This window comes from Mauremys mutica, chromosome 3 (assembly GCF_020497125.1).
Source record: "Mauremys mutica isolate MM-2020 ecotype Southern chromosome 3, ASM2049712v1, whole genome shotgun sequence".
Classification (NCBI taxonomy): domain Eukaryota; kingdom Metazoa; phylum Chordata; order Testudines; family Geoemydidae; genus Mauremys; species Mauremys mutica.
This window is the reverse complement of record NC_059074.1, coordinates 168,103,229-168,123,954: the sequence shown is the minus strand read 5'-3', so window position 1 is coordinate 168,123,954 and position 20,726 is coordinate 168,103,229. Positions and strand designations below refer to the sequence as shown.

Here is a 20,726-nt window from a genome sequence, read left to right as displayed (position 1 = left end):
CGCTTCCATCTTATGGGCCTGTTGCGCCTTCAAGACCATGACCTGGTCTCCTACCTTGAAGGACCGCTCCTTGGCATGTCGATCATACCAGACCTTTTGCTCTGCTTGAGCATCTCTTAAGTTCTCTCGAGCAAGGGCCCAAGAGTCTCGGAGGGTGTTTTGAAGGTTGCTTACAAAGTCCAGAATGTTAGTCCCTGGAGGAGGTGTAAACCCCTCCCATTGCTGCTTTACCAGCTGTAATGGCCCCTTAACCTCATGGCCATATACCAGCTCGAATGGTGAGAATCCTAAACTGGGATGTGGAACAGCCCTGTAGGCAAACAGCAACTGTTGTAACACTAGATCCCAATTATTGGAGTGTTCATTGACGAATTTGCGGATCATGGCCCCCAATGTTCCATTAAACCTTTCCACTAGGCCATTAGTTTGGTGGTGGTACGGGGTGGCAACCAAATGATGCACCCCATGAGTTTCCCACAGGTCTTTCATGGTCCCTGATAGGAAATTTGTTCCCGAATCTGTAAGAATTTCAGAGGGCCAACCCACCCTGGTAAAAATGTCAGTTAAGGCCTGGCACACAGTTTGAGCCCTGGTGTTGCCTAGAGCTACTGCTTCCGGCCATCTGGTAGCAAAGTCCACAAAAGTCAGTATGTACTGCTTTCCTCTGGGGGTCTTTTTTGGGAAAGGACCCATAATATCCACAGCTACTCGCTGAAATGGGACCTCAATTATGGGAAGTGGCTGGAGAGGGGCCTTGACCTGGTCTTGAGGTTTTCCTACCTTTTGGCATACCTCACAAGACCGGACATACTTGGCAACGTCCTTGCCCATCCCCTCCCAGTCGAAGGACCTTCCCAACCTGTCTTTGCTTCGGTTCACCCCAGCATGGCCACTGGGATGATCATGGGCTAAGCTTAAGAGCTTTTCCCGGTACTTCGTCGGAACTAGCAACCGTTTTTGAGGATGCCAGCCCTCCTGGTGTCCACCAGAAAGACTTTCCTTGTATAAAAGTCCTTGGTCCACAACGAACCGGGATCGGTTAGTGGAGCTGAGAGGCGGTGGGTTGCTGCGTGCCGCCGCCCATGCTTTCTTGAGGCTGTCATCAGCTTCCTGCTCTGTCTGGAACTGTTCCCTTGAGGCGGGAGACACCAGTTCCTCTGGAAGTGATGTAGGTGATGTGATTGTTTCTGTTGACTGTGAACCGCTCCCTGCTGGTGCACAAGGTGTCATTTCAGGCTCCGGCTGAGCCTCTTGGGTAGGCTTGTGTGCTGGTTTTTCCAGTTCAGGCCCGTTGTCGCCCTCTGGCGGTGGAGTTGTAAGCGCTGGCGTCAGTGCTGGCGCTGGTACTGCCGCTGGTTGCTCTTCCAGTTCCGGTTCTGGGACTGGATGTACTATGGCTGCTGTAGGTGTTGGCCTGGGATCCGGTTCCACCCCCTCTGTCTGGGTCTCTGGTAACACAGACGGGGTCTTGGTGGATGGCTCAGGAACAGGTATGGGTGCAGCAGCTCGTCTGGCTTGGCTGCGTGTAACCACTCCCTCTGTTTCTGGCGGCTCAACGTGATGGGCCAAGTGGTTGCCCAGTATCATGGGGACAGAATAATTGTCATAGACAGCAAAAGTCCACGTCCCTGACCAGCCCTTGTACTGGACAGGTAAACGCACTGTAGGTAATGTTACAGGTTTTGACATGAAGGGGCGAACTGTCACTTTGGTTTTCGGGTTGATGAATTTGGGGTCCACGAAGGTTCGGTGGATAGCTGACACATGTGCTGCAGTGTCTCTCCATGCGATAACTTCCTTTCCGTCCACTCTCAAAGTTTCCCTAAAGCATATGGGTATTTGAGAGATATCTAATTCCGGGTTTCCTTGGTGTGCAGGTGCAAGGAGTTGGACCCGGTTCAGGTTCTTTGGGCATTTGGCTTTGATATGCCCCAGTTCATTGCATCCAAAACATCGCCCACTTGATGGGTCACGGGGTTGTGTTGGTTTACTGGAAACTGGTGAGGTAGAAGAAGAGGTAGGGTGTGACTGTGCTTGGGTTGTAGGTGTGGGCTTGATTGGCCCTCGATGGTAAGGTTTAGTCTCGGTGGGTACCTTGTGTGAATCGCTCCCTTTGGCAGTAGCTTTCGTGTTGTCTACCGATGCCATCCATCTGGCTCCAATCTCTCCTGCCTCAGTGAGAGTTTTAGGTTTACCATCTTGGATGTAGCGTCTAATGTTCTCAGGAACACCATCTAGGAACTGCTCCATCAATATCAGGAGGTGTAGGTCGTCTAGCTCCTCAACCTTGGATCCTGATATCCAGGAGAAATAGTGTCTTTCCAGGTAAGCAGCGTGCTCTGGAAATGACATCTCTGATTTCCATTTGTGGGCTCTGAAACGCTGACGGGCGTGATCAGGGGTGATGCCCATTCTGAGTCTGGCCTTGGTTAGGAACAGTGGAAAGTCGTCCATCTGGTCTTTAGGCATTTCAGCTGCCACAAGGGATAATTGTCCGCTGAGCTGTGACCTCAGCTCCATCATGTATTGGTCTTTAGGAAGATGGTATCCAATACAGGCCCTCTCAAAGTTTTCTAAAAAGGCCTCAACATCATCCCCTGCCTTGTAGGCGGGAAATTTTTTCCGAAAAGTGTGATCAGTAGGTGGATGGGGTGGTGGATTATGCTGCTTAGCCTGTTCTACTTCCAGAGCCTGCCTCTGGATTTCCAGATCTTTCTCTCTTAATTCCATTTGTCTGATGTGGTCTGCCTCTCTGGCTTTCTGGTCTGCCTCCATGGCCGCCATGGCCATCTGGTGTTCTCTCTCTTTGGCTTCCAGGATTTTTATTTGCAATCGAGCAAGCTCTAGTTGGTCACTTGTTTCCGTCATATCTGTGCCTTGGGGTGCTGGACACCCCCTCCCTGTTTATGATAACTTGAGTAGAGAAAGGGTAATTAATTCTGTGTATAGCAAATTGTGTGTTGCAACTCTCTATTGTTCTGTACTGAGCAACAGGGAAAATCTAAAAAAACTCTCTGTCTCTCTGCGAGAAAAGACTAGTGAAAATCTCGGCTTCCTGGCTTCTGCATTTCAAAAGTCACAGGAAAAAAAAACTGGCTTCAGGAGCTTTCTCTCCTCGCCAAACCTGTTTTCCCTGTTGGACGGGATGAGCTCAGAGGAGCACTCCCCCCACCCAAGGAATCCTGATCACACAAAGGAGGGACACACCTCCTTGCAACCTGTGAGGGCACTTCCCCCCACCTAAGGAATGCACACACTTTCTTTTCCTCCAAGGTGCTTTTCTATGCCACCCGAAAGAAACTGCTTTCACCAAAGCCTGCTGGAAACTTAATTCCCTCCAGCCAAACTGCTGGAACTGCTTCTAACAATACCACTTAGAAACAGAAGACTAGTAAACTACCTCTTCTCTCAGGTTGCTTTCCTGCTCTAGAAGAAGAGAATAGCTTCCTTCAGCGTAGCCCAGCTGAAAAAACTCCTTCTAACAATGGATTCGAAACTCCGCTGCCACCATGTCCTGGGATCTCACCCCCACTTTGAGCTTTTGGGTTCAAAGATGGGGACCCGCATGTATTCTTCCCCCACCCTAACCCTTAGGGTAGGTCTCCTTTGCGCTGCCACCAGTCAGGTTAAAGTGTCTGACACACTGCCTGTCCCCAAGCTTCCCCAGGGGAACCCAGATTCAAACCCCTTGAATCTCTACACACAGGGAAGCAGCCCACTTCCCCCCTCCCTCTCCTGCTCTCTCTCTGCTTGGAGACAACCCTTGTCTCCACCGAGTGGCGCCTAGCTTCCTTCCCCTGAATCCACAGGTAAGGAACTTAACCAAGTCCTGAACTTAAAAGAGTTTATTAAAAGAATAAAAGAAAGAAGAGAAAAATATACACAATCTCTATGAATCCAAGATAGACATTCATAGGGTCTAATCTTATTAATCCCTGGAGAAATTTCTCCCTTTTCCTCAGTACAAACAATACAGGCAAAATTACGAATAATCAATGCAAACACACAGAATTGCAGACACAGGATTCTTATATGCAATTACCCAGTTCTTTTAATACTCACTAGCTTGAATAGAAGAAATTAGTTCAGAAAGATGAGCAGACTTGGTTAAGCGTCTGGTCTGGTGTAGGTCCAGACGGCTAAGAACTCAGAACAAAGAACACAGAGACCCAAGTTCCCGCTCTCTGGGATTTTCAAATTCTCTTCCCTGATTGGTCCTTTGGTCAGGTGTTTCACCAGGTCTGTGTTAACCCTTTACAGGTAGACCTTAACCCTTAACTAACTACTTATGACACCTATACATTCTGTTTGAACTAGAACATATCGTTTAGAAAGACATTCAGTCTTGATTTAAAGATTATAAGTGATGGAGAATCCACCACATCCTTTGCTAAGATGTTCAATGGTTAATTACCCTTACTTAAAATTTTCATTAATGGTGACCACTATATAGATGTAAAATTTATCATCCTTCTCCGTATCCTCTATATTGGTCTGCTATCATGAAAGACTCCATCTTAAGTCCAGCCACTTTCAAAACAAGGCGGACTGGAAGGATGATGCCCTCCACGCTGCTTCTAAGTCAGTCAGAAAGTCTCACAGTAGAGAAAAGAGGCAAAACATAGAGTGAAGGGAAAAGACCAGTGCAGAGGAGACACACACTTTTTTTTAATAACAAGGTTATTACTTAATAGAAAGTGTAAATGCAAAATGATGCACTAAATAAACAACCTTGTAAAAAAAATTGGTTGTTTTTTTGCGAAGGGATGGGATAAAATGTGCAGTGGGGACAGAAATTAGCTTGGGGTAGCCCTGGCTGACTGGTTTTCTTGCTTTCTCAACTTGTTTTCTGTAGTTCCACCTATGACTGTCCTGTGAGGGTTTTTTTTGTTTTTTGTTTTAAATATTGAAAATATTGTCATCTTGGCTCAGGACCAACTTCAATTGTCAATCTTGGATCCTCTGCTTGGTAGCATATGGAGTAGTCACTAGATTGTTGGGCTAGGTGCAAACTCATTTATTTTATCAGCTGAAAACGTCCTACAACTTGCTAACAAAAAGCCCAGTATAACAAAGATAAAATGTAGGCTTCAGCCCTGCTGAGCATCACAGATTTGGCTTCCGTACCCACGCATTCTTTTCAGCAAGAATCTTGATGGCACCATGGGAACTTTGTGTCCAAATATATGCCACAATCTTCTGAGAGCTGCTGAAGCTGGAGATTGACCCACTTATGGAACACTAATCCTGACTTCTCAGAGCCAAATATGTGTATAAGAGAGCTTATTTGTAGGCATTGTTAAAGTTAACTGAGCTTGGAACTGAACTAGCATGCAAGCAGAGATAAAAGCCACTGGGTCAAATCCATCTGTGCTTACATATGGCAGTGGCAAAAGACAGGGTGAATATCCTGGGATGGAAGAAGTGTCTTAAATGCTTAAACCCAATATTTCTTCCCAGATCTCAATAAGTAAAACCAGTTAAACAAATCTAGAAAGAGTTACATTTGTGATTGTGTGTGACATAGGAAAGAATTAGGAGTAAGTGAACATTCTCATTCACACCTGCTTTAAGGCTATGTATCAAATTGTTCTAATGCGGCTAGTGGAGATACTATCATGCAGATATTATTAAATGTTTAGTGTCAGGGTGAACCAACAAAGACTGTATTTGCTCCTAGGATGCCTGTCTGCTAACCGCTAGAGACCCAGAGTTAAGGAGTATACATTTTTACATTCTGAGTCAGTGCTAGGGTTCAAGTCTGCTGAATAATTATGCATCTGCTAGTAGTATCTTCACAAATACAAATTTTGTTGGATAGGTTCATTATTACCCTAATTAATATTAGCAGCAGCAGGCTTAGTTCTGGTATTAGTGTGTATTTTGATATGTGCTATTGTTAAACCCTTAGGGCCAAATTCAGACCTATTGTAAGTAGCAGTTATGGAATAATGACTAATGTGGGTTTGCCTGCCTACCACAGCTCTGAATTTGGCCCTAAGTCAAGAACCCAAGTCTAAATATTTAATATGATTTTTCACCCCCAAATGGGGAATGTTTAAACATGCAGTTAAGGTCAAATTTAAATTCTTTCGATCTGTGTATGTATGTCCCATGTTTGCACATCCAAAAGGTTTCTTACAAATGCAAATACTGGGGGGAAAAAACTTAGAGGTTTCCTCTTAGAGTTTTGTTTTTGTTGGTACAAGCTGTTGTTTTCTTGTTTTAAGCTATGTGGGAAAAGCAAATGCTCTTTATAAACAAAGAAGAAAAATGAGGAGTAGCAGCAATTGCAAGTACAAATAATGTTGTACGGTTACTGAATGCCTAATGTTCCAGGGGATTTGGTTTGGAAGAATCAGTTCTGCAATGTGGTATGTGAAACAAATCACATTTATTAGCTCCATGACTAATCATGTCATGACTCTGCAAGGTTACTCAAGGAGTCCATCAAACATGCTGATAGACCTCAGGAAGAGCTATACATTCCGACACTGTTCTCTTTTTTTGCCATCTTCACAGTTGAGATGCTAAGAATCTTAGCTGTCTAGTGCAAAAGGCAAAAGAAAACAATGCTATCAGTCTCTTAGGTGCCACAAGACTCCTCATTGTTAGAGCTGTTCGTGCTCGCTTTGAGCATTAGGGACCCAAAGTTGTTACTGAAGAACATTCACTGATTATAAGGGTCAGGTTCTCAAAGCATAATGCAACCCGAAAACAGTGCATTTCCAAATGGCTGCTGACAGCTTTTACAAAATCTAAGCTATTCTTGTGCTTATTGCAAACATCACTGAAGTATATGGGAACAGTTCACATAGATCACAATAGCATCAAATAAAATCTTCCCCAAATATAGAACATATGCTTTGTGACTCTCCACAGCAACCAAAAGCTTTTCTGATAATATCTTTGGTGGTGGATAGCAGCCTGTAGATGAAGTATCTGGGCTAGAGCTTAGCAAATAATTCACAACAAATTATTCAGCAAATTTTGCCTTTCTTTCTGTTTGCAGATTCTGTGAACGGATCACAAAATTCTCAAATGTGCAGTATTCATTATTCAAAATTAATTACTTTTTTCATCAATAAACCTTTGACAATCATTCTCAAATTGAAGATAATTACAATTCACAGTTTTGTTTATCTTATTTCATTGGATGATTTCTGTAAATGATTGTCAGAATGCTAACTGTGAGGTTAATTGCATTGGTTCATTATATAAGTTATCCAGTTAAGGAAAAGAAACAGTATCCTATGGCTTATGTAACTGCCAAGAGATGTTGAATTTTAGACTCTAGATTTGCTTGTAAACTTTTTGAGTCAAGGATTGTCATTTGTTGTTAATTTGTGTAGCTCAATGGGCACTGACTTGGTGGAGGCTTCTAAGTGCTCCTTCATTATAAACAATAATTAATAAAATGCACAGTTCATAGTGGCCAATTCAGCATTCAAACGTACATTTCAAAATTCACTTGTGCTAAAGAGTCGCGCATTCAAGTTTAAAATGAACTTCTTGCAAGTAAAGCTCAAGTATTGAAATGTTCACAGGCAGCAAATGAGAGGTTTGCAAATAAGGTTTAATCAAAATACATTTTCAGTTTCAAACAAAGATTCACAAATAACATTTTCTACTATTCATTGAACTGTAGTAAGTACATTCCAAGGCCTGCATTTGAGTAAAATCCTGGACAAGTACATGCCCTGTATGTCTTGATGTACGGCCCCAATTCAGGAAAGTGTTTAAGCATGAGTTGAAGCCCATGCCTGTTCAGCACATCACTTAAGCACATACTTAACTTTAGGCACATGTTTCAGTCCCATTGAAGTCAATGAGAGTTAAACACATGACTAAAATTAAGCACCTACTTAAGTGCTGTGCTGAATAGGGATAGATTACTGAACTGGGGCCTATAAGGTTAAAACCAGGTAAGTGTCCTGTAGGAGTTGAAAATGTTCTTCATAACTATTCCTGGAGTCATCCAAACAAAATTTGTTTACAGTAAAGATATCGTTGTTAAACAGTGCTTGAAAGAACCAAGAGGTATTCTAAGATGATGAGTTTATTAACGTGGTGTCTTTATTTTTTTTATATTGCCACTTATAACAAACTAAAGAAATGAGTATTGGTTTTGAAAGTTTTTCTCCATAAATAAATGTCACGTTTAAATACCTCAGTAATTATGTTTGTGTTTGTGTTACTGCAGGGATTTGAAGGGTAACATTTACATATTTTATCTAATTCACTAATGTTCGCCTAGTGAGTTAAAATTATGATATCCTGTGTAAATGGAGCGGCTTGCCTGTTGTAGATAAGCTGACTTAAGTTGTTCAGGCTTGTACTAAAAGAGGGGTGCCCAGTTTCTTGGAAGAGACAACTATACAATTATATTGTGGTCTCTAAAAGTAACATGGCGTGTAATGAGCAAAGTACCGGTATAAAGTCCAATAAAAAACCTGGAAGTTTCTGCTGTTTTGAGAAAGTAAAATGCTTCTGAACGATCTAATCCAGTTGCTTAAGTAGCTTTTGTCCGTGTTCTAACATGCTTATTTTCAACTTCGAATAGTAATTCCTTGGCCCTTTGGTCAGAATGTGGCTTGCCAGTGAGAAAAACACAAGGGAGAGCTTTCTGCTTTTCCATGCCAGCCCAGTTCTCTGCATGTGTTGCTAATGGGACCTTTGGCTGGCAAGTAGGGTGTTTGCTAATCATATAGCATCCACCAAGGATTGTTTTGCAGCCCATAGGGTTGCTGCAGGTTGTTTGAACTATTGCAGAACCAGCACTTGGCCTCTTACTTCCTGTTTCACAGCCTGACTTTCTCAATTGAAGCAGGAAGTCAGTGGGTACCATGGGCTCTGTGAGATAGCTTCTTGATGGCTGTCAGGAGCATAGCTATTGCAATATATGGTGGCTGGAGATGTAGGATGGGAAGGCTGGCTGTATGGTAGTTTTTAAAGAGGCATTGTGGTGGCTGTACTGAGTACATTTACCTTGTATTACATTTATCTTGCATTTTCTCTTCTGTTATAGTTCTGTTTTGCAATTTGCTCTTGCAACTTTGTTTTATTGATAAATGCACAGCTTGCCTGAGTTTTGGTTCTGTTATTTTTGGTAAGATTTTTCCTTGCTCTTACATGATCAGAAGACATAATGAGGAGAAAAAATAGATAAAGAAAAACTTCTGATACTTGCTTCATACGTGAGCTGCAGGTAGGATACACTCTGTTGACTGATCAGTCATACACCAGTACATTGTAGCTTCTTAACCCTGGCTGGCATGTTCTGATATCCTCCTGCAGGTTCTCCTTCACATTGGACAAGGATGCTTACTCTTTTAGCCTATCATGTGGTGATGGTATCATACAGTTCAGTTTTTCAAAACTGCTTAAGATTGGAGAGTATCAGGCCTGGTCTACACTACGCGTTTATACCGAATTTAGCAGCGTTAAACCAATTTAACCCTGCACCCATCCACACAACGAAGCCCTTTATAGCGATATAAAGGGCTCTTAAAACCGATTTCTGTACTCCTCCCCGAAGAGGGGAGTAGCGCTGAAATCGGTATTGCCATGTCGGATTAGGGTTAGTGTGGCTGCAATTCGACGGTATTGGCCTCCGGGCGGTATCCCACAGTGCACCATTGTGACCGCTCTGGAAAGTGATCTGAACTCGGATGCACTGGCCAGGTAGACAGGAAAAGCCCCGCGAACTTTTGAATTTCATTTCCTGTTTGCCCAGCGTGGAGCGCTGATCAGCACGTGTGGCCATGCAGTCCCAAATCCAAAAAGAGCTCCAGCATGGACCGTACAGGAGATTCTGGATCTGATCGCTGTATGGGGAGACAAATCTGTTGTATCAGAGCTCCGTTCCAGAAGACGAAATGCCAAAGCATTTGAAAAAATCTCCAGGCTATGATAGACAGAGGCCACAGCAGGGACTCAACACAGTGCAGCGTGACAAGCGTAACGGAAAGCCAAAGAATCAAATGGATGCTCATGGAAGGAGGGAGGGGGGACTGAGGACTCCAGCTATCCCACAGTTCCTGCAGTCTCCGAAAAGCATTTGCATTCTTGGCTGAACTCCCAATGTCTGAAGGGTCAAAAACATTGTCGCCAGTAGTTCAGGGAATATGTCATCAATTTATCCCCCCTCGCCCCCTCAAAGAAAAGGGGGGAAAATGGTTTCTTGCCTCTTTTCAATGTCACCGTATGTCTACTGGATGCTGCTGGTAGACAGGGTGCTGCAGCGCTAAACAACAGCATCATCTCCCTTCCCCTCCTCTTCCCTCCCCGGTGGCAGACGGTACGGTACAATATGACTGATAGCCGTCCTCATCATTATCCTGTGAGTGCTCCTGGCTGGCCTCGGTAAGGTCGGCCGGGGGCACCTGGGCAAAAATGGGAATGACTCCCAGTCATTCCCTTCTTTAAGCTTTGTCTCCTGGAGATTCAGTCCTGGCAGATGATGCAATAGGGCTGGTAACCGTCCTCATCATAGCAGCTGGAGGCTGAGCTCCTCTTCCCCCCCCCTTCATGTCTAATGGAGATTCTGGACTATTATAGCAGCGGGAGGCTGTTCTCCTCTCCCCCCCCACCCTTTAATGAGTAATGGAGATGTCCTGCCTGGAATATCATAGCAGCTGGAGGCTGCATCCCCCTCATTTTATCTCACTAAAAAGTCAGTGTTTCTTATTCCTGAATTCTTTATTACTTCATCACACAAATGGGGGGATAACTGCCATGGTAGCCCAGGAAGGGTATGGGAGGAGGGAAGCAACGGGTGGGGTTGTTGCAGGGGCACCTCCTAAAATGGCATGTAGCTCATCATTTCTGCGGGATATCTGGGGCTCTGACCGGATCGGCTGTGCTCTCTGGTAGACTTGCCCCATGTTCTAGGCAGGACTGACTCTATTTTTAGACAAAACATAAAGAAGGGAATGACCTGGGAAGTCATTCTCATTTTTTGTCCATGCGCCCCCGGCCGACCTCAGCGAGGCCAGCCAGGAGCACCCATGAGAGCAGCAGATGGTAACCGTCATCACCAATTTCCAAAGCAGCAGATGGTGCAATAGTGCTGGTAACCATCTCTGCTACCTTGCAAAGGCAAATGAATGCTGCTGTGTAGCACTGCAGTACCGTGTCTGTCAGCAGCATCCAGTACACATACGGTGACACTGAAAAAAGGCTAAACGGGCTCCATGGTTACCATGCTATGGCGTCTGCCAGGGCAATCCAGAGCAAAAGGACGCGAAATGATTGTCTGCTGTTGCTTTCACGGAGGAAGGATTGAGTGACGACATTTACCCAGAATCACCCGCGACACTGTTTTTGCTCCATCATGCATTGTGATCTCAACCCAGAATTCCAATGGGCGGGGGTGACTGCGGGAACTATGGGATAGCTACCCACAGTGCAACGCTCTGGAAATCAACGTTAGCCTCGGTACATGGACGCAAACCGCCGATTTAATGTGCTTAGTGTGGCTGCGTGCACTCGACTTTATACAATCTGTTTTAAAAAGCCATTTTCTGTAAAATCGGAATAATCCCGTAGTGTAGACATACCCTCAGAGGGGTAACCATTTTAGTCTGGATCTGTAAAAGCAACAAAGAGTCCTGTGGCACCTTGTAGACTAACAGATGTATTCGAGCGTGAGCTTTCGTGGGTGAATACCCACTTCGTTGGATGCATCCGAAGTGGGTATTCACCCACGAAAGCTCACGCTCCAATACGTCTGTTAGTCTATAAGGTGCCACAGGACTCTTTGCTGCTAAGATTGGAGAGTTTTTAGAAGAGGAACAGGAAAGTTTAAAAAAAAATAGAAGGGGGCCAATAGGAGATTGTAGCAGGCATCTGAATATTTACACTTCAGGATTTCACCAATCCAATGGAGGTAGTCTGACATCCTCATTGATCTGTTTGCAGCTTGGATGTACCAAACAGTGCCTCAGAGTGTAAAGACAAAGGTGTTGTATTTGTGATAAGATCTCTGGGCCTCAAGTATCCCAAATATGGCACTGTACAACACTTTCTAAAATATCCAAAGGGGGCATGGCCAACTATCTTTCTCCCATCTGGTTGCTGTGACTCCCAACTTTTCTTCTTTTCATCAACAATTTTAGGTGAAGATCTTTTGCCACTATTTACCCACTTCGGGTCAGCAAGACGTTTAATCGCCCACAGAATTGTAGACCCTATTGTTCAGTTTTAGTAATGCTGCAACATATTAATACCAAATCTTTAAGATGTGTCTGCATCCTTCTCCTTGCATACATATGGTAAACAGCTACTCCAGTTACAAACCATTAAGAAATCCTGTCTGGAAAGTGTTCTGAGCCACATTGATTTGTCATATAGACCTGGGAGTGCAGTGGCTAATATTAAAAAGTTAGTATTGGCTAATAGTCACGAAACAGTGGTTTCTGAGCTGCCACAGTTACTCCTCTTCTTAGAATAGGAAATAATTATAGGCACTATGTGATAATTGTTGGCAAGTGTTAACCTTTTAATTAATATATTTGGATATTAGGGTAAAATTAACATTTATAGAAAGTAAAGTAAAACAATCTGGTGCTGTGATATTATTCCTATGGTACAGTACTTCAGCATAGAATGACATCCAATATTGTACCACTTTAGTTTTTAGCGCGGTAAAACAGAAGGCAGGAGTGTACACACACATGCACGTAGACGTATATGAACAGGTACTGATACATTTACATTGCTGCTCTGGAATAAAAATTAATACAGGTGTGTGGAATTGGACTCAGAATTCCTGATCTCAAAGCCAGAAGTGATGGTCAACTTCCTGTAGTTGGTCAGTAGCATCTCCTAAACAACCATCATTGGCCCCTTCTATTTTGTGGTTAGATATCAAGAAGGGCTATTGAAAAGATTTTAGTAAGCAAGAAACATTGGTCAGAATGGAAGACAGGTTAAAAGTGAATAAAACCACATCCTTAGAACATAAAATTGCTGTACGGCAAGAGCCTAAAGAGGAAGTAAGGAAAAACAACAATAAAAATAAACAATTACTTTTTATTCATGAAAATTGCAACAATTATATCTTTCTCAGAAATCTTAATGGTTAGTAAACTGAAGAGTCTAGCATCTTATTTTACAATTCTCTGAAGTACTGTCCAAACTGTCTCCTCTTCCTTTCTTTTTTTAAGCTTTCCAATACCTCTTGTACAAGTTTCAGATGTATCCATTTTATGAGACCTAACACTGAATTCTAAAGTTCAGCTCAGCACCAGCTGCTACGTTGAATGCAAAGATTGCATGCTATCCTACAAGGAGGTTTAGATACTGAGAAAAGGTGAGATATGATATAGCTAGGGTATGCTTGCTAATATCAAACTCTCCTCAACTGAGTTTGACCTAAGGCCAAGTTTCTAGTCTGTGGAAGAGCTATGAAAAAGTGATAACATAGGAAAACGAGCATCTGTCATAGAACTGAAGACACAAAGCAGGCAATTAAATTCTGGTGGTCTGATCCTGCATTCTTTTTATGCCCAAAATTCAAGTCTACAGGAAATTTAGGTGCACAGAGAAGGTGGCCCTAGGTTCTCCTTCTATTTTTTAAATTACTTTGCACATGTAGCTTTTTATCTTCCTGCACTGCACTGGCATTGTATTGGATTTCACTCCAGGAACCTCTTGTATCCACTTTTAGGCTGGAGTAAATGTAATGTAAGTTATTGGCCAGTTACTTTTTCTCTTTCACTTTTGTTTAACTTTTTTCACAACTTAGATGTAAATTGATTTCCTTATCAATTGCTATTAGTTCACAGGCTGAAGCTAACGTGTCTCTGTCTCTACACTAGTCACAATCATTCACTGGCTTACTCCTCCTTACATTTTATTGTCTATGATAAAGATTGTTTTTTAATAGTAAATAGATACTGACCTAAACATGTAGAGAAAGATTAAGAAACTATCTTAATAGTCACTATGCTTACAAATAAGCAAAGTACTTTTGGTAATGAAAAAGCACTTTTATAGTGTTATTTGTTTTACAAGCCACCACTATCCTCATCAAAGCTGCACAAAATAGCTGGAGTAGAGCCCCCAAGTCTGGCCAATGAGATGACCTATCTGAATGACCTAATGTGCAAACAGGACCATTCATTGTGAAGTGTAAATACACTAGAACTATGTATTTGTAATTTATGCATGCTGTACGATGAAGTATGTACATGTTTTTCATTATCTGAACAAACTAAGGCCTAATTCTTTAGCATTTAGAGGAGGTTACATAAGCTATTTAGCCTGCATAAAAGAGAGGCAGACAAAATGGCAGAGGCAGCTTGGAAGGAGTCCTACAGCAACCAGCAGCATGTACAGCCTGCTGTAAGAGCTGCTTAAAAATGCCAGGGTAGAGGCCTTGTCATGCAGCCTACCTGGAAGTCAGTGGGTTACTACCAGGAATGTTGACTAGAAGTCAGAAAGTGCTTTGTCAGCACTTTTCTTACTCTTGTTTACGATTGCTAGAGAAGGAGGAGGCTCTGTCCTCTCTTCCCAGTCCCCACACATAGGTAGGCACCATGCAGCTCTGTAGTGACAGGTTAAATGCTACTAAATATAGAGGCAGTTTTTGGTTCACACGCAATGTGCAAAGGTGACACACAGTATTTTAAAGAGTAATATTGAAAGCTGCATGCAAGGCTTTAGCCACATGACTCCCACTTTAATCAGTGGGAATTATAGAGCTAAAACGTCACTCGACTCTGAAAATTCACCGGGGAGTTTTCTAAACAAAATTTAAACTAATGCTGCTAATTAACCAACTGCTGGCATTAAACACTGAAAGTCGGAAAACTGTGCCCATTTTTCTCAGCACAGCAATCTGAATACTCACCTGGTGTGAGCCATTTGTGGCCATGTAAACCAATCTGAAATTGAAAAAGTCAGTTTTTAATTAAAACTGGCATTTCTAAGCCTATTTCTGGTAGTATCCACCTTGGCAAAAATAGATATTATTTGTGCTAACAGTAGCATTAGGAGCTCAGCACAAGAGTTTGTAAAACAGTTTCCATACTGCTTGAATATCAGGAAGAAGACTTTGTTGTATGGAAAATGTTAATCATTATCTAGACATTAAGGGCCAGTCCAGCTCCCAGTGAAGTCAATAAGAGACTTCCATTGATGTCCATGTTTAGAGAATTGGATCTTTAATACGTGAGTCAGGTCCTTGAGCTCCTTATTGGTCTGTAATTCTGGGTTTGTTATAAATGATGTCACACTTCCATAAGTTGGTGTAACAGGGTATACGTTCCTTTTTGAGTTCTGAGGGCAACCCTCTTGAGCCAGTAAAACCCTGCTTCAGCTTTGCCTGTAAGAATCCCAGTGGGACGAGAATGCTATCTGTGAAGGGAAAGAGGTGGTCTTGGCAAAACAGGGATTTACAGAGAGGTCTACTTTGCTGATGCTGGCTTTAGGGCCTGAAGCTGGCATTCTCTGAGCTGGCTGGCTTGGAGCCACCTCTCTCTCCCAGCCTGATGGATGAGGCTGGCTGTTGGTGGTTACAACGTTCCATGTCTGAAAACCAGAAGAGTAGTCCACAGAGGAAACGATTATTAGCAATCCTAACCAACTGCAAGGCATGATGGGAAATAAAAGGAGTATATAAACAGTAGCTTTATCACAAAATAGAGAGAGACCAAAAGGCACTCAAGCTGTTCTGACAGTCTGTCCTGGAAAGTGTGGGTAAGAAGAAAAAACTCTTCTTCTGTCTCTTATTTTTGTAATCCTTTGTTTTGTAATGATTTTGATGTGGACACGTGAAGTGTTTGAAACAGTCAGAGAGTGGCTATGTCTTTTGTAGCAGGTTTCAGTAAAGGCCTCGCAGGGGATCTTTCTATTTAGATTCCAAATACATGCCTCTTTGACCTGCAACAGACGTATGGCAGAATACTGAGACAAGGCAATTTAATTACAAATGTATATTATTCAAAAATACAATTTACAATTTGTATGTAATAAGAAAAGGCAGAACCAGAGCAGAAAATAATAGACAAACACCATATACAGATATAACTGTTGTATGACTATTGACAGAAAATACATTATTTATTTTATAAACATGTTATGAAAGTGCTTGAATGCAATAATCAATATAAATGTAATAAGATTTTCTCTGTAGTGAGTGCTCCATATATGCACAAAGATATATTAATGTTAATACATTATGTCTAGTGAGATGGTAGCATTTGAAAATCATTGCATCACTTTTTTTCATTTATATTACCTTTAATCATTACCATCACTTACCTCAGCTCTCATCCATTGATTGGGCTTATGACTTCAGAGATTAAGCGTAAAATGCTACGTTCATCTACCTAATAAGTTTTAAAATTAATACTTACATTGTAATGTCTCTGGGCCTAGAATTTGAGAAACGAACAGCAACATTTCCCTGGAGAAGTGCCATTGATTGATTTGCTGAATATAAATAGATTAGTACAGAATGTCGTCACCCTGAAAGAAGGGTGACTAAACTCAGTTGCCAGTGGTATCTTAAAAAAAAAATGTTACTATAATGTATACTTGCCATTAACATACACAAACAGAAATCATAACTTCCTTGGATGAGAGTCCTCTCTGACTTTTCATATTTGTGCCTGATCCTTCAAAGTGGGGCATATAGAGGGATTTACCTTTCTCTAAAGTCAATGGGAGTTGATGGACCTCAGTAATGGAAAATTCTTCCATTTCCTTTCTTTCTTCCTTCCTCAGAAATACAATGTCAAAATGGCTATGTCTAAGTTCCAACTCTCTCTCGTTAGATATTTTAAAACTATATATATACACTACTATTATATATATAATTTTAAGGGGCGGGGGGATATTTATTTATTTATTTATTGTGCGGTACCATAAAAGATGAGTACCTTGGCATGATCAAAATGATTAAATACTAGAGCTGTCTAGAAAAGGTTAAGTATTTTCTATGCAAAGTTTTGAAAAGTGATTCACAGAACTTGTTGCCAAAAAATTGATAGACTATAGTTTTGTATAGAGAGAAGGCTGTTTTTTGTTTAAAAATATCTAACAAAAATTTCTGTTAGTTCTGTGAAATACTGATTCATAAAACCATTAAGTATGTGTAAAAATCATCAGACGTATAAGTAAAAAATTAGCAAATTAGTTTTAAGATGTTAAGTATTTAACATTTTATTGCTTTTGAGAGAATCTTTATTATTCTAAATTCATGGGAGGTTGGTTATATGAACTTCCTTCTTACATAAGTTGATTTCCTTCCACGCCAAGTGGGAGTGGAATTTAGTCAGTATGTTCACTTAATGCAAAATTCCATTGGCCATAAACCTATCTTCTTGACAAATTTTGTATGTTAACATTTCATGAAGTTGTCTGCTGCTTTGCAGAAACTGTCAAGTTCTGAAAATAGAAAATATTGGGTCATTAGTCAAATGAGTCCTAACACTGCTCTAAAATCAAATTTATTTTGCAGCAGATACATTACCAAGATTTTAATAAGGTCTTAATAACATTGCTTATTTATCATTTCCCCTGCAGGTACATCTACATCCCAATGGGAGGATCCCATGGCAGTGTGTTTGGGATGTTGTTTTCCACAGCAATCACTTTTTCTTTTGTAAGCTATTGGCACGGGGGCCATAACTACCTTTGGTTCTGGGCAGCACTTAACTGGCTTGGAGTAATTGCAGAAAATGGAGTCAAGAGGCTACTCTCTGTTTCACTTGTTCGAGACTTAATTGTAAGTTGAATCCCCTTGTGCTTCATGTTCATTTGAAATTCAAGTTTGGATTTTTTTTAGAGCTAGATTAAACTTAGTACTTAATGGATACAGTGGTTGGTGCATTTTCCCCAGTCTGCCTACACTGCATATGTAAAGATGTGCAGTACATCAGCGAACCAAGCTGTGAGGGCTAGCAGTAGTGCAGACATGTTCCATGCTATGGTAGTGTGAGCAAACAATGGCCAAGTTTATATATCATCAAAATTAGGAGGTAACTTACCTGATTTCTAATTTCACTCTGGGCTGTCATTTTGATTGCTTTATGCTATTTAAAAGTCATTATAAATTAAGAATGTGTCTTATTTAGTTACATCTCTTGAAGTAAGTGTGTTTGTGTTAGCCTCCCATAGTAAAATGCATTGGTGTGATGTACTGGGAATCATATAGCACCAAAAGGTTGAGTAAGGATAGCAAATTTGTCCTTAAAGAATTCAGTAGCGACTCTGATGCCACTCTCTTTTCTCCCAGACCTGATATCACAGAACCAGGGTGGAATTCTCCACCCAAACCTCAACACTCTCCACATGACAGTTTGGGTGCTCCATGGTTAAATCCCAAAGAGCTGGCCTGTTCAGAACAAGTCCATCAAGTTCTGCTAGCTAGCAGGAAGCTCTCTACCAGAACTTCATGCCTTGCCAAGTGGAAACATTTTTCCATGTAGTCTTCTCAGCAAGGTCTCTTGCCCATCCAGTCATCACTGCAAACCATTCTGGAGTATTTGCTACATCTGAAACCACAAGGTCTGGCAATTTCATCAGTTAAAGTACACCTGGCATCGATTTTGGCGTTTCACATCCCAGTGGATGAGTGATTGGTATTTTTCACATGAGATGACCATTTGTTTTCTCAAGAGCCTAGAAAAACTACACCTACAGATTCGGGAGCCCATTCCCCTGTGGGACTTAAACCTGGTCATGTCAAAATACACAGGCCCCTAGTTTGAGCCACTGGCAACATGTCCCCTGCTGTACTTTTCCTGGAAGGTGGTCTTTCTGATGGCTATCACTTCAGGCAGGAGGGTCTCAGAGATCAGAGCCCTTATGTCAGAAGAACCGCCATACACTGTCTTCTTTAAGGATGAGGTACAGCTTCGTCCTCACCCTACATTCCTCCCAAAGGTGGTTTTGTAATTTCACAGTAATCAGGCTATTCCCCCCACCCCCGAAACTGTGTGCGAGCGGGGAGGAGCAACATCTCCACACACTGGCTTTCTATATTGAGAGCACAAGACCATTCCGTACACCACGCAGTTCTTTGTGGCAATAACAGACAGGATGAAGGGCCTTCCTATTTCAGCTCAGAGGATTTCATCCTGGATCACATTGTGCATCCACACATGCTAGGAGCAGGTGGGGGTCCCGCCACCAGCTACAGTGATGGCCCATTTTACGAGGGTGCAGGCTTCCTCAATGGTATTCCTGGCCAGGTGCCGATCCAGGATATCTGCAAAGTGGCAATTTGGTTGTCGGTACATACATTTTCGTCCCTCTATGCCATCACCCCACAAGCTAAAGATGAGGCCCAGTTTGGTCAAGCTGTGTTGCAGTCAGCATGTCCATGCACTCTGATCCCACCTCCCATGGTACTGCTTGGGAGTCACCTAATGTGCAATGAACATGTGCAAGCACTCAAATTAAAACCAGTTACTAACTTTGTGGTTGTTCAAGATGTGTGTTGCACGTGTCCATTCCATGACCCACCCTTCTAACCTTCTGTCGGAGTTGACTGGCAAGAAAGAACTGAGGGAGTTCGGGGTTGGCGGGACCCCTTATACCAGCACATGAGCACGTGGCACCACAGGATACTAGCGCTGACCCAATGGATATCATTGAAGGAAAAATGTCTGGTGACTGTGCATGCAGCGCCCGCACAGCTAATGTGCAATGAACGTGCACACATCTTGAAAAACACTTATAGAAAGGTTTGTTTTTTTTACTGACTCATGTAGCAGCACCAGTACCCCTAGCTCAAACGTGTGCATTATAAATACTTGCAGTGCAACTGAGATACACAGTGCAACTGAGATGCACACCGGTGTAAAGATTTTATTTTAACAGGAACTCTAGTTGAAGCTAGACAAATTCAGACTGGAAATAAGGTATACATTTTCTAACAGTGAGAGTAAATTAATCATTGGAATAATTTACCAAGTGTTTTGTTGGCTTCTCCATCACTGACAATTTTTAAATCAAGATTGGATGTTTTTCTAAAAGATCTGCTGTGGGAATTATTTTGGGGAGGTTCTCTGGCTTGTGTTATGCAGGAGGCCAGAGTAGGTGATCATAGTGCTCCTTTTTGGCCTTAGAATTTTTTAATCCCCTCCCTGTGTTGGCTCTCCAGGGGGCTAATAGATGTAAAAAGTGAAAGGTTATTTTTGTGACACTGATAAGCAGATGTGATTCTCAATAAACACAGGGAGCAGAATATATCTGAGTGATATTTTTACACAGTCAGTTTGCTGACCCTAACCCTGCACATAGTTAAGGTTGTGTTACAGAGTTCAGTTTTACGGGAGCTTTAAACCTTTATTTTATAAAAATCAAGTTGAAATTGCATTAAAAAACTCATGGGATCTAAAGTTTGAGCACTACTTGAATGTTTGTGGTGGTTTGCTGAAAAATGACCTGACATAGATATAATACCGAGAGTTTATAAATCACCTCTTTTGGCATTTTTTCATGGGGTCGTCTCACTTTTTCTTTGTACCTCTTTTGCAAGTAATCTAAAGCATTCTGAGACCCCTCTTTGGCATGTTGTTGTTCCTCATGCGCTGATTAGATATAGGCATAAGGAGAATCAGGCCCTATATTTCTTGTTTTAAAAAGTACATTCGCATTGTATTCAGAGTGAACTGGACATATTGAAATTAAAACATGGTCCAAACATGTTTTCACAGCCGTGAATGAAATTTGATGGGTTTTTTTTGAGATTTTACTCCACCATTTGG

At 42.0% G+C, this 20,726-nt stretch overlaps 1 protein-coding gene across 5 annotated transcripts in view; it reads left to right on the top strand.

Annotated features, from left to right (window-relative positions):
- The window catches only part of HHAT (hedgehog acyltransferase), a 368,911-nt gene that overhangs the window by 211,945 nt on the left and 136,240 nt on the right, over positions 1-20,726 (top strand). For all 5 annotated transcript variants that reach the window (XM_045008651.1, XM_045008652.1, XM_045008655.1 and 2 more), the window contains one exon: positions 17,536-17,737. In XM_045008651.1, coding sequence (XP_044864586.1) covers positions 17,536-17,737 — 202 coding nt within the window. The remainder of the gene's footprint in view (positions 1-17,535; positions 17,738-20,726) is intronic.